Genomic DNA, 14640 nt, shown 5'->3' with positions numbered 1-14640 from the left:
ACCTCCTTTATCTTTCCTTGATAGAGCCTATAGTGGATTTACTCAACCTCTAACTATTATGTAACGAGTTTCAATAACTAACTGGCCACCGCATTCCTATAGGAAGCCTAGGAGGTATTGCTCTTTTAGATTTCCTGAGTAGAGCTTACAGTGTAGTTATTGAAGCTCTATGAGTATTACGAAACAAGTTTCAATACATTTTTTACGAACATGAAGAGGTAGGTAGAAATACTTGTAGACTGAAGCCACGGGGACTTGAAAAAGTGAGTGAATGTGATATGTGCTGCAAAACATACAATGATACAAGAAGGTCCTTCATGCGTTGTTTATTACCTAGTCTCATTTAATCTCCCGAGAGAGCAGGGAGGACAAGCTGCTCTTCAGGCGGATCGGGTCGGCCTTGAACTCCCGAATAGTGAAGCCTGCACAAAGAAGCACGCAAGCAGATGAATAATTTGACACAAATCTCGCACACTCTTGACACTTCATGCACATGTTATTACTAATTTTAACACAGTGAGCTTAAACTTAGCCACTTTCGTCGAACGGAACTTAAGTTTTCAATGGAGCTTCAACCCACATTATTCACAACTACCATATAATTCTCTGCGGCAAGAAAAGAGTCCGTTGTTGACTTTTCTTAAGCTAATCCCAAACTGGAATAACACGCATAAAAAAAATTGGAAGGGATACTTGAGCTCTGCCTTAAGGGTATGATGCGATCGCAATGGGGAATGCCCATATATGTGAAATTGGGCATTCTCGACTATGCATTCATAGATCCTTGGGAGACCTCATACCACTCCTGGCGCAATGGTGCAGCGGTTAGGTCATGCGCCACTCAGACTAAAATGAACTCGTGCAGCTTGCATGATATGCTGTCGTGCAGTGTCAACTTTCACGAGTTTTTTGAAGCTATTGTAGTAATATATGAAACTCTAGAAGTAGTACTGGTTTCAACAGAATCCTTCCTTTATGCACTGTTGCGAGCTATATATCTCTGCCTTCTTGCTCTGTGTAGTTGCCGCCAAGCTCGGTGTAGTCAAAGTAAAATTTCAGTGCCATCCAACAGGACCAGGGATCCCTACAGAGCAGTCAAGTGATAGTTTCCAGGACAGGAACCACTGGAGGCAACCATGCCTCTCTCGTGGCCCAGGCAGAATTGCGCGCAATGCTGCTCCGCAGCCAGTCCATTGTTGCTGTCATGAAGGAAACATCTCCGGCTAGCGCCAGCGTTTGCCACGAAGTTCAAGTTGTCCGAGCTATACCACCAGTTAATTGTTTTTGGAAAAAGTAACCGATTACCAAGAATAGATTACCCAGAACTTGCCATTTAGAAAAAGTAATGAATTACAAACTTAAAAAGAATATCCAATTTATTACAATTAATTACTAGTTTACACTTAGTCACACCCATTTCATTCCTAGTGTATTTTAGTGCTTATATGCTGTAAGACAACCTGATACTTCTGTCAATTCTGTTGCGCTGATCAACAGTTTCTCTCCTTTGAAGTCTATTCCATATCCATAATGCAGCTGGACTTAGGGAAGTACGCTCCTTCGTATGTTATTTAGTGCACTAGCACTAGAGCCCCACTTGGCAATTTGGCCGTTGTCTGTTTGTCCAGTGTCAACATGGGAGGTGTCAGTTCAATTAAAGATTGGTCGCAAGAAGTTGCTCGGGAAGCGCAACCTGTGTCTCAAGCCCCACCGGTTGTAGCACCTGCTATCGCAGGGCAGTGGCGCATCACTTAACTGCTGGACCACTGTGCCAAGAGTGGTATGAAGACTTCAAACAGACTATGAACGAAAAGTAGAGAACAACCAATTCCGTATATTTGGACATTCCCCTTTAACGCTATCACGTCATACCCCTAAGCTTGAGTCTCATTTCATCGATCTTTGCCTGAAGCCTGCTTGACCATGAGAGCCGAACCTTGAGGAGAAACAAAAATAAATACCGAAGTGGTAGTGCACCTAATTTGCATTTTGCCTAGCTATGCTATATCGTCTCCTTGTACAAAAACAAAAAGAAAACAGACTGTGCAAAACTCCCCATAGGCCGCTGTCAAATTTTCTTGCATATGGCATGACCTGCAAGTCAGCCACTGGTGAAGCCATCATCTGTGAGCTGCCAAGAGTAGCAATAGCTAATTGGCACGCATTGTTTTGATGGGCACACTTAAAAATCAGAGCTCTGGCACTGATTCATTGCATGTCTCAGTTTTGAAAGCTGCATAAGATGAATACACAATGTGATTAATTGACTACCCACAATGCAGTGAATGCAATAAAAACTCTCTGGGCATCTGGAATACAGCAAACCCTTCAATTTCCAGTAGTTAAAAAGAGAGCTAAGGTAAACTGATACCCAAGCACACTCAAGCTCAGCAATGTGCAGTAAAATGCATGTTGCTGACTTCACATACGTGCACAGAAGTAGAGGCTATGAAAGAAAAGCAGTTCTAATAAATGTTCAAGTGGTGAATCCGGATGGTAGGAAAAAAAGTGACGTACCGATGATGGCGTTCACTCTTACAGGGTCCAAGGCCTCCCTCAAGGATGCGTCAGGGTGGGAATTCGACTTCCGCCCAAATAACGACTTTCCTCTCAACTCATCAGCTGTAAACAGCTGCCGCATCAGCCCCCTTGCGAATTTCGCAGGGGCTCCTGGGCAGCTGCTGCGCAGCTTTTCAAGGGCTGTCTCTTCTATCAGAACACCGCCCCCAATGTCGATCTGGAAACGAAACGTATAACTTAGCGCCATGAAAAGGCAATCTACAAAATGCAAGCTGATGCACACAAGTTACATTTGCTATACCAGGTGCTTCAGTACAGACTATAAAAAATTTTCGAAAGAAGGCGTTTTGGAGCAAAAATAAGACTTTCTGCTGTATAATATTACTAGTGTTTTCAGACATCGGAAAGCCTGTGAATTGTCTTAAATAATAAGTTGGCTAACCAATTTCTGATAGGCTGCTAGTAAAGCTGTACCAGCTTTTAGAATTTCGAAAACACGATTGTCCTGGCACTGTGGGTAACAAATATCATCGTGCAAAAACATGCTTTCGGAAGCATGCAGGCAAAACAACCCCTCCAGTGCATGCAACTAGCTGAAAAAGTCAAATTTTGTCCAGCCACAGCACCCAGGGTAATAGTGTTTTCATAATTCTAAAAACTGATATGGCTATTACTAACGACCAGCTAGAAATCTCTAATTGCAACTAAGTGCCTAAGTACTACTTAAAAAGATAATTATTAAAAATTAGTTAACTAGCTTACTACTTAAGAAGATTCACCGGTTTTATGGTGTCCGCCGACACTGGTATTCCGCAAAAACCGTATTTTTACCCCAAAAAGACTATGAAAATTTTTGGGTGTTCATTGAACCACCCCATATACAAGATGTGAGACATGAAAATATTAAAAATAGAATCAATAAGTGATAAAAAGCAGGCGGAAAGTATTCATGTAACATTGTGGGTGCCATTATGTACAGCACATAGGTTCAGTGCTGCAGGCTGCAGGTGGCAATACGACAGTCGGGAATAAAATTAAGTAGCAGTCACGTACCATAGTCGAAAAGAAAGAAAGACATTTCAAAACCCATAAGGGTTTCTTGTTCATAATGATCAGGACAAGAATGGTGGAGAACACATAACTGAAGAATGTGAAACTTATGGCATAGATGTTTGGAATGGGGCCGGCATTCTTGTTGCTTGCGTCGTCTGGATGAATAGGGATTCAAGCAGAAGGCACATCGTCAGGCTCCTTTCTCTGGATAAGATACAGGCATTGCCCAGTCAATCTGGTGGCCAGTGCCATGTGCGTGGCGCGCCAATGCATTTGTGGCATGCCTGTCATTTGTCCCATCACTTTGATGCTCCTTTATGAGTCTTGAGAACTTTCCTGTCTCACTGCTGTAAGCATGATTACAGTTCAGGCAGGGTATCTTGTAGATAACTCCTGGAAACTTCATCTGTAGTCGGTCTTGGTCAGTTCATTAGTTGATTCTGCAGCTTACTGACAGGGATGCAGGCCATGCACACAGCAGTGGCCGTCAGACTGCGCGGGGCAATTCTTCTATCTCATATAGAAAAAGGAACCTGGGGATGTGCCTTCTGATGAAATCGCTATTCATTTAGAAGGTGCAACCGACTTCAAACAAGAACGCCGGCCCCATGAAAACCATTTATGCCCCATGTTTACATCACATTCATCGGTTATAAATTTGCCACTGCTCTTGTCCTGCTCACTGTGCACAAGAAAGCCACACTGGTTTCGCGATGTTTTTCCTCCTTTTCAACTATAGTCAGCGACTCCTACTTCATTTCATTGCATCGCCATGCCTAACCAGATGGATTTCAGTGTAACGCTTGACTACACAGTTAGGCATGCCAAGCTGCCTCTGCCCATGCTTTATGTAAACCAAAATGGCGGCCACTAGGACATCAGTAAATACTCCCTATTCCTCTCATCCCCACTCATCTCCCTTACAAGACTGCAGCTTTCCTAGTCAATCATTAAGATGGATGCTTGGGCGAGTTGGTAAGTCATTTTAAACAAAACAGCGCGTAGTTTGACAGGGACACGAAGGGAGACACGACACAGATCCAACCAAAAAGAAGAAAACAATACAACCATTCATAGATTCAGTCATTCATACATGCGGCACTGAACACAGGAGATAACTAGGATAATCATTTCCCCCTGCTAAAAATTCCAGTTCTTTGGAACAAGTCGATAAGGAGGGGCTGCTGACGCAGGCGTCTTTTGACCAGGCGATGTGCGCTCCTTGAATTATTTCACGTGTTAGTTGGTTACTATGCTTGCTTAAAACTTGTGTGCGAGTGAAGTCAGGGGTGCATGTTTTGCTGTCACAGTCTCTACAGTGGATGCCGAGATGCTCTTTTACAGTATTATGCACATTGTTATTGTGCTCCTTCAAGCGTTCATTGAGGCATCTCCCCGTCTGACCCACATAAAGCTTGCCACATGACAAGGGAATGGCATAAACTACACCTTCTTCGCAGCATATGAATTGATTTTCATGCTTGATGTCGCACTCTCTGGGAATGAAATCAGTGTTAACCATTTTGCACATCTTCCCAAGCTTATCCGGAGCCGAAAAAAATGACTTTTACAAGTACTCTATTTGCTATCTTTTTTAGTCTGTGGGAGAAATGATGAATGCAAGGCACAACAGTGGTTTTTTTTCTTTTTCCTTCCGCGTCATAGAATGTGCCTGCTCTCTTTTTCTGTCTTTGCCCAAATTACTGAGAATAGATTGACACTGACACTAGTGTCACGTGACTAACACATGAAATAATTTAAGCAGCGCACATCGCCTGGTCAAAAGACGCCTGCGTCAGCAGCCCCTCCTTATCGATTTGTTCCAAAGAACTTGCATTTTTAGCGGGGGGGGGGGGGGGGGGTATGATGATCCTAGTTATCTCCTGTGTTCAGAGCGGCTTGTATGAATGGTTGTTTTGTTTTCTTCTTTTTGGTTGGAACTGTATATATGCCCCGTTCCAAGCAATAAACGTCAGTTAAAAGTCAGCGCTCATCTGTGTCGTGTTCCTGTCAAACTACGCGCTGTTCTGTTTAAAAAAAATTCCTAGTCAATATGACTCCTATGGCCCGAGCTCAAACAGATCACCATGTCAGCTAGAAGGTGATCACGCGTGCTTTCAGTTGTTACACAGTTGGCGCATACAGTAGAACCTCTAACTTTCAGCAGACTGCGCGAAACCGTCCTATAATTGAAAATCTCACACAAGTGATGCATTTGCACATAAATGAGCCCCCCAGTTTGGCTTTTAGAAATAAATGTTCTTTTATGCGCATTATAAAAGCGCTCATTTTTTTCTGCAAGAATTACTTGGAGACGGCGCGCAGCTAGGCTTTTCAGCGTCGAAGTGGCGGCTTTAGACGAGGCATGCGAATGCTCCTGCCCCTGCGCGTTAAGTAGACATCACAATCGCGTCGAAAACTGACGATTTGGATAGTGGACCTAAATTATCTGCTCTGACCCTTTGAAGACTGTTTGTGACGTGCAGTACGGCTTTCTGTTCAGACTTCTGTCCAGCCTTCCCTAGAACGGCTGTCACTTTGCGGCAATGCATGTGCAAATTAGCAACACACAGCAGAACTGCACAGTGGCTTTCCTTGAATGGTAAGCACTGTTCATTACATCTTTTTGATTACACAGCCAAGATCTCCAATATGCATGGCATTGTTACCAAAGAACTAAGAATATCTGACACCTAGCAGTTGTTCATTATAGGAAAGAAATTATGCATAGAATTTGCAACTTCTGTAACAGACTAGTGCAACTGCATGGCATGCTGCTAACATAAACTAAAGCTAAATGTTGCTTTCAACAGCAGTCTAATTTCCATGCATTATTTCGCAATAAGATTTCACAAACACACAAAATCTGGACGGCTGCGGAGAACTGCCTGCATTAAAAAAGACTGGTAGGACATCAAAATTACTTGAAATAAGAATTAAGGCAGAATCACACGTGAAAAGCAATGAGATTTCTATGGACCATAATACAACTTCTATGGACCATAATACAATCAAACTTCATTACATGAACAGATAAAAGTTGTTAAATAGTTCAATACATCTGAAATACAAAATCTGCAAAGAACTCATGCAGGAGAAGTGCAATGCATCACTGCAAGGATGGCAACTGGGAGAGACCTTTCCCGAAGCTCTAGCACTGTCTCAAACCGTGCCAATGCCAATTAGGCTGGCTTCTTAACAAAGCATTGCCAGCGTGGGGTGGTGGCAGGCGAAACACCAGTTAGGGCGGCATCCCCGAATTACAGCAGTGTCGGGTGAAAATTGGGATGACAGAATAAAAGCTATCGCAGTGTTCGCCACTTCCATGACAGTTGACATGAAGATGAGATGGCTACTGGAAGGCTACAAACGGCCATGCCGCTAGTTGTGGGACACTACTGATGGGTTCGAGAGCCGCAAAAGGGTGCTAACCTCCAGGCTACCAACCGTTGCAGTCGCTAAGCTTCCGTGGTACTATTAAAAAGTGCAAAACAGGGTGCTAACCTCCAGGCTACCAACCGTTGCAGTCGCTAAGCTTCCGTGGTACTATTAAAAAGTGCAAAACAAAGCGTGAACTGTGTCGCTTGGCGCACTGGCACCCCCAGTCACTCATTTAGTAAGGCAAAGTCTGCCACCAGTCATCGAAGCGGGCATAGCTAGGTGCTTAACAGTTCAATACATAAGTTAATATGGCAAACTGGATTCAATATATGAAGCAAGAATTGCCTGTGTTTGTTCAAAATATCTAGGAATAGTTCAATATAGCCAACAATACGTAATATCTGTGTTAGTTATATTGAAGTTTGACTGCAGTGGTTCGAATGACGCTTTGAAACTACACTTAGTGCATGTAGCCTACAGCCACCAGTGCAAGGTGGCTCTCTCCTGGAACACATACCCACTAGCTTCGCTGCCAAAGGTTGTATTAATGTACATTGCAAGTCATTTTAATATGAGGCAAATCTGTTCTTGGGAAATTGGTTACAAGATTAGCCTATTCATGATAAGGGGCCGTTAGCTTCAGAGCACCTTCCACAGTGGCACTGATGTGAAGCATGCAAGGCATGCCAGGAAAAGAGACCCCAAGCGAGCGGCATGCTAGCAGACCACCACTGCCTGATGCACCGATAGCAAGCATGTTGCTGCAGGAGACACTTCTGCCAGCATGGGTGCAAATTACCCTGGCCTTCGCGTCAGATGTAAACATTATGTTCACATTTTTATCTTTCGCAAGGCCAACACATATCACAGAAGATAAGTTCAAAAGCACAAAGATATTGCTGCATGGTGGCAAAGACTCCACCTAATAGCATTTCTAGGTGAAGACTAAATGAAATGATATATTGTCTGTTTGGGCATACCACATGTTGCATGCAGCTGTTAAGTTCGGTATCATCCTATGAATCATGCCGCGCGAGGAAAACCATACACAAGTGGAAAGCAATAGCTCTTTCTAGAGTTTTTTTTTTAAATTATTGCCTGTTAAGTTCAGGAAAGCAGCCCTTACACAAGTGTGCATGTTAAAACCCTGTTCCCATCCAGAAGATGTCAAAACTTGTAAGGGAAAGGCCTTACCTGGGGGCACGGCCGCACTGCACTGATGGCATCAATGCTCTTCATGTCATCAAGCATTTTTTTTAGCTTTTTCAGAACCTTTTGAGACTCTGAAAGAGCAGTTTACCAAATTATAAAAAAAACTGTAGTGACAGCATAACACTACATTCTGCCAGCTGTTTTATACAGTGTAACAATTTTGTTTGCCTACTATGGTGCCCTACTACAAAACGACATGAATCAGCTACATGGTTATAATTTTTTAGTGTGCCTGCTAAAAGAGCAGATTTGTAACTCTCTCTCTAATACTAGCAGCTGTACATTAGAGTTACATGCAAGTTAACAGTAAGAAAACAGCCATTTCACAGCATACAAAACTAAGAATAAGCTTCAACAAAGCAGCACACCAAGCAAAACAAATGACGCTTCAAAAGTAGGTATATTGGAGATAAGCTATCAAGCCCATTATACAACCAGGTCAAACTCAAGCTACACTAATAAAGGTTATAACAGCCCTTAACAGCACCGTGATGATCTGACATACCATGGGCAGCCTCCAGATCTTCGTTTCGCCTTTTTACGACATCCAACTCCCTGCGCATGTTCTCACATTGAGAACAAAACTGCAAATGAAAAAAAATTGGACGACACTTAGGTTCCACCTTAAGCGTATGGCACGATAGCATTAACGGCTGCCTCCAATGGCCTAAGGTCCTATCTGCAGGCACTGACACTTTTGGACATGGCACAAAAGGCCTCCCTTCAACCAAGTTGAACAAACATGCCTCAGTGGCCTAAGGGTAAAGTGTCCGACTCTGGATACAAGGGTCTGTTTCCCGTCACCTTAATTTTATGTTGAGTGCAATTAATGACTCATGTGTCATAATGGCACTTAAGTCATGTTGCGACCTTATATTCACAATTTATGCAATGTTTTCATCTCTTAAAATCTGTCGCTCCACATGACACCACAACTACCTTTTCAAGCAATCCGCATTTTCTCGGATGCCGCCGGGTTCCTTGCTGCATGAGAGCCTTAACGCTGACACGTTAATGTGTAATCAAGAAAGCAAGCAGTGCACCTGTAGCTACACATGCGTGAAAGGCAAGACAGATTCCTGTATCTTTTATATCTTTTGCATTTTCTTTCGCTCGATTTCCAGAGGCTATTATAAACTTTATCATTCATCATTTATTCACCCTTAAAGTCCTTCAGGTTGGGGCTTTACATAAGGGCGAGGGAGATCTAAAATATTACAATAAAGATATCAAAAAAGTAATGGTGGGCTGGTGTCCTTATTGGCAAATGGAGGCTGTTAGCTTAGGCAATTGGCTTTTTGTAATTTATTGTTGTGGACACCACATGTATTGCACTGTGCGCAAAATGGCATCTTGCAAGATATATTAATGAGGCAATTAAATCACACATAGTCGGTACTATGTAGAGGTGAAAAAAATTCAAACGGCACTTAAGGCTGCTAATGTGCAGCAGTAGAAAATGAAACGCACTGAAAAATGAAACGAAGATGCGCCTCTGAACGCAAATTCGCAAACGCTGAATCCACAGAGGTCTGAGTGAAACATACCGGCACTCAATTCGAATACCTGTTGCGAGCTGGCCTCCAACTTAACAAAAACACATGTTATCGGTGGTATGCACTGGCGTGCAGCCGTGCAGGTATAACATCGGCACTTCAGTTATCACAGACTAGAGGGCTAGTCAGAAAGATGAGGTGTACTGCTTGTCATGCCGGCAATGATATGAAGAGAACACACCGAATATCACGACAATGCCATGCATCCTGCCAGGGTGCCTCAGTGGTTAAGGCGCTCAGATGCCAAGCCTGAGGACCTGGGTTCATGGAAACTGATTGAAGAGCACAAACAGGACGCAAGAGAACAACATAGACACAAGCGCTGACTAGGAACCAAATGATTTACTGCGGGAGGGAATCCTGCAATATAAGCAAGCTAAACAAAAAGCATCAAATATCAAACGCAATAAATCATTTGGTTGCCAGTCAGTGCTTGTGTATGTGTTTATCTCTTATGCCCTGCCTGTTAGCACTGTTCAGCCGATTACCATCAACATGCAACAACCAGCCCGATTAAGCCTTCTCTTGAACCCGGGTTCAATCCTATCCACAGAGGCTGCATTTCGATGGAGGTGAAACACAAGGCGCCCGCGTACTGAGCGATATCACTGCACGTTAAAGAACCCCATTAAGTCAAACTTAAGCCGGAGCTCTCCACTACTGCGTTCCTCAATGCCCATGTCCCTCTGGAATGATTGAAACTCCGTATACCATATCAACCATTCATACCACGACCGTCCCATGCACTGCCTGCAAATGTGCACGCATGGGCACTTCTCAATGAAATCACGTGCGCATTCGGTATGCATCGCGTGCACAGTCCAGATAAAACAGCACTGAATATTTCAACGCAAGTACCACTTTTTACGTCCTTCGCAAAACTGCGCCATAAAAACAATGCGGCGCGACTAAGTGCCTCAATAGCCCAAACTTTCTCAACGCTCTACTCGATACGATGACAGCCATCGGCACAATTCCTAAATTCTGGGCAGTGCACCATGCCACTAACCTCTTCATTAGGGCTGCATTCAAGCGACTCGGTCATGACGTCGCCTTCGTCCCTTAACCCAGCTGAAGCCAGGCGCGCGCGCTTCGTCTCCAGTACGCGCGCTTTGCCTGGAACAAATAGAACAGTAAATACTGACAAGAAGCAGAATAATTCAAAAACTGCTAACATGAGGAAATTCGTCACCACTTACCAATATCCAGGACCTCTGCGGGAGCAGGTGGTTCACTGTCCTTCCACGTGAACAATTCTATTGTGCCGCGCACATCATCGATGGCGCCGGGCTCCGTCAGCAGGCGGAAGCCGACGGCCGTATTGACCATAGCACGTATCGGATATACGTCCCACTTCTCTTCTTGTGTCCACTTGATCAGAATATGGTCCATGGCAAACTTCTAAAGAGGCTAAGACAGAGACGCACACGCCTAAATCTGACGTGACGAGCACCATGCACGCGCTTTTTGTCAAATTATCTGGCTTGTATTGGCTAGTGGCTACACAAGGCGACAAAGCCACTGGCAAGGCCGATGGTGAAATGTAGCCTCTGTGAAAAAAATATTTTAAGTTGACTTATATTTCATAAATTATTCTTTACAATTCAAACAAAAAAACTGAGTTTTTAAAAGTAACTAACGTTTGATGTTTATTTGCTTTTTACAATATTTTTTGCTCTTTCTGCTCACTTTCGGTTTCGATTATCAATTTTTGCCATGACCGCTACCTTTAGACGTTAAATTTTTTACACAGGCTTTACAAGCACCAGTCATGTTGCTGACTACAGTATACTAAGTTTATTTGTAGCAAGGAAAATGCTGCCGAAATTAAGCAATTCTCGGTTGAGGTGCCGAAATATCTTCCCGTGAGGTGCACAACAAAAAGAGAAGTACTGCGAGTCTTTCCTCGTTCTTTAAAAATCACGAGTGCGTACCTTGCGTACTCTGAATGCTCTTATCGAGGCAATCGGTACTCATAGTGCGCGGGAAAGCAAATACCGTAAGTTACAGTATGCAGTCCCCGCATCCGGTATGTTTTGCATGAAAACCTGTTAAGTCTATCGTTTTATGCCCTTATGCGGAGTATGAGTGTCCCCTCCAGTTTTAGTGCGCTAAAACAAGGCCCCAAATAAGCACAACGTACACTAAGCGCGCCTATATTTCATTTCGCCTAACCATTGCTAAATCGTCAGTAATTTTTTTTATGGTTCTTCCGCTTCCGGTACGTTACCTACAGGGTCCAAGTGTGCAAACAGAGCATAAGAATATATGTGCAGCAACGGCGCAAGTATCACCAAAAATCTTGTCTTAGAATAAGCATTGGGAATCTCATGCCATATTCGGGGTCCAAGAAAAATCATGCTGCTCAGTCTGCGCCTGTTGACAGCCTCAAAGCGGAAATGTTCAGCTCTTAAGCATCCCAGTCAATATTTCTTTGATCTATTTTTATTTATTCATTTTGGTTGGCACAAACCCACAAACACCGCTAGATCTTGCTCGGAGTTTACCCATCGGAATTAATAGTGCTTTCGCAATAAAAACTACGTGAACGTGACGTACGTGATATATTGGTTCCCCATGCAAGCAGCCAGCATATTTTTTCCCCTTAGCCTTTAGTGAAATGTTACGCAAGCGGAGGTGAAAATGTGGTCACTGATCACGCCATCATTGTGTTCGACGGTATTATAAAAGCAAGTCCGGAACCAAGGTTCCGGACATGATTTTAATACTATGGAACACCTGCGCGTCGATCGGTCTGTTTGATCACGCTAAGATGTAAACCTTTTTACGCCATATGTGAAAAGTTTTTAAAGTATGACAGACAGGTCACAAAATGTGCCGTTAATTAAATATTTATTCATATAGTGCACGGCACAACAATCTATTGGCGCAGTATATACCGCAAAGGCTTCATATAGTCGTGCCAGTTGGAGGGTCCAAAGGGCAAATATGTCATAGTCTTATACGAAACATGCTGTGAATCCTCCAGCTGGCAATCTCATGCATGAGGTTGCTTAATTTTAGAGTAAACCATTAAAACGACTACATTTTCACCTTTGTCCGAGAAAATGGCTATCTCAAACTGGGGCCCGATTACTGCAGCGTGGAGGCAGAAGAGAGTCAAAAAAAAAAAAAATAGCTGCGAAAAGATTGAAATAGGTGCTCCGCGGCAACCACGTCCGCCCTTAAGTACATGTGCGTATGGAATTCCTTGTTGCTGAAGACGAACTTTCCGGCACCGGGAGGTTTTTGGACATTCAGCGATACGTTGGCGCATTTTGGAAACGGGACGTTTGTACGCCTCATGATTAGAGCGATCAAGCAACCCGCGTGAATTCTGAAACGTGTGTGCTTGCTAACAATGTCTGACGCGGTCCAACACTTAAAGCCACCACAGCAAAACGTGCATACGAAGGAACTGACCCCGGAACTAAGGAAAGGATAAGGGCTTGTTTTCGTTTTAATTTGTGGTGTTCATCAATGAGAAATTACTACTGTAATCAGTTTATTCCTGAAAGATAACTGATTAGAAAGCAACGATTTTTGACAACCCACTAGCAGTCGCGATTGATTTTGTTCGCACCTGTCAGTGCGGCATAATTAAAGCAGAGCTGGGCTAGAGCAAGCTTATGGCATACAGAGCATAACTATAGCACCTAACAGCAAGAACAGGCCTAGAAACAGACCACAAACGCTATAGTGTTTGTGGTGTCTTTTTTCGGTCTCAGTTCTTGTTGCTATACGCTCTAGTTGTTATGCCCGCTGTGATTCAGCGGTTAGTGCATTCGTGTATTGAACTCGATCAGTATCGAATCCTGGCCTAGGCGCGCGCCCGCTCTTGATTCGATGGAGGGAAAACACAAAATGACGGCGGCGGTCTCCTGTACGCCATCGGTGTACATACACCCCCTGTCAAAAGTACACAGCGCAAGGAGTTTGCTTGTGAAGCCTCCAGCGTGCCTCGTAATGCATCCTCAGCGACCGCAATCACTCTAAAGAGGAATGAATGGCTTTGCGTCCTCAATCCTCCCAAGGTATGGAGTGCTCGATATGCTAGGCAGCCACGCTAAACAGCTTAGAAACAAACCCATTGGGCTGTATACACTTTTGAAGGGGGCTGCACGTTAAACAATACCAGGTGGTCGTAATTAATCCGATTCCCCCGTAAGGCGTTTTTCGCAGCTCACGTGCCGCTTTGGCACGTTAAACCCTACATACCGCCTAACCAATTCTCACTGTATTTGTGCAACAAGAGCATGCAGAGACTACGTATACATGAAATTGACGAAATTGAACTTTTTTGTGTTGTTAATAATGGGCATTTTTCCTGCGATGCCCTGCAGATGCGCATAACTACCTCGTTCGCAAATTAGAAGAGCGTATACCATCTTAAATTGCGACCGAGTTCGCTGCGCCTGTATTCTTCTGCGAACGACATTTTCTAAGCCAGACGCGACATACTGCAGAACAATATAAGTATGTGCAGTGCTAGCCTCTCCTAAGCGCACGTAGGCAAGTAGGCCACGCACACACCGACCTCGAGCGAGAACACGCGGTAGCCTCCTTTAGCCCAGGGGAGGCTCACCGCCGAAGCGATGTACTGCGCGACAGGCGTGTCCACAGGTTGGACAAATCGCACACATGGCTAGAAGAAGCTAGCACTGTTTTTAACAAATCTTTAAAATCCAAAGACTATTGTGAAAGGGTTCATAATAGCGACACCCCGTCGCATTCCTTTTCAAGAGGGCAAATCTGTAGTTGCGACCGGCGGCCTAAGGCTCGATACTGTTTAAAGGTCCATTCACTCAAGCTGTGCTGTGGAATGTGGATGTCAATCGCAGTACGTTCACTGTGTGTGCAGCGTGCTGCGCCCGGATTGTCGGTGACGTGTACATTGAGAGTTCACTTTGTACATATA

At 43.9% G+C, this 14640-nt stretch overlaps 1 protein-coding gene across 1 annotated transcript; it reads right to left on the bottom strand.

Annotated features, from left to right (window-relative positions):
• Positions 1 to 324: 324 nt before the first annotated feature.
• LOC144094977 (uncharacterized) lies at positions 325 to 11206 on the bottom strand. The gene is made up of 6 exons (XM_077628828.1): positions 10922 to 11206; positions 10732 to 10838; positions 8672 to 8750; positions 8149 to 8237; positions 2518 to 2737; positions 325 to 422 (listed from the first exon to the last, which is right to left on the bottom strand). The coding sequence occupies exons 1-6, from the start codon at positions 11112 to 11114 to the stop codon at positions 340 to 342; spliced, it is 771 nt and encodes a 256-aa protein (XP_077484954.1). The 5' UTR covers positions 11115 to 11206; the 3' UTR covers positions 325 to 339.
• Positions 11207 to 14640: the final 3434 nt, after the last annotated feature.

Source organism: Amblyomma americanum, chromosome 6, assembly GCF_052857255.1.
Source record: "Amblyomma americanum isolate KBUSLIRL-KWMA chromosome 6, ASM5285725v1, whole genome shotgun sequence".
Classification (NCBI taxonomy): domain Eukaryota; kingdom Metazoa; phylum Arthropoda; class Arachnida; order Ixodida; family Ixodidae; genus Amblyomma; species Amblyomma americanum.
This window is presented reverse-complemented; position numbering and strand designations above follow the sequence as displayed.

Excerpts from the sequence above, each read along its gene's own strand:
- LOC144094977 (XM_077628828.1), bottom strand. The coding sequence starts at position 11,114 with ATGGACCATATTCTGATCAAGTGGACACAAGAAGAGAAGTGGGACGTA. Across the intron at positions 8,751-10,731 it reads AATGCAGCCCTAATGAAGAG|TTTTGTTCTCAATGTGAGAA; the intron begins GTTAGTGGCATG and ends TTTCATTTGCAG. Across the intron at positions 8,238-8,671 it reads AGATCTGGAGGCTGCCCATG|AGTCTCAAAAGGTTCTGAAA; the intron begins GTATGTCAGATC and ends CTGCTCTTTCAG.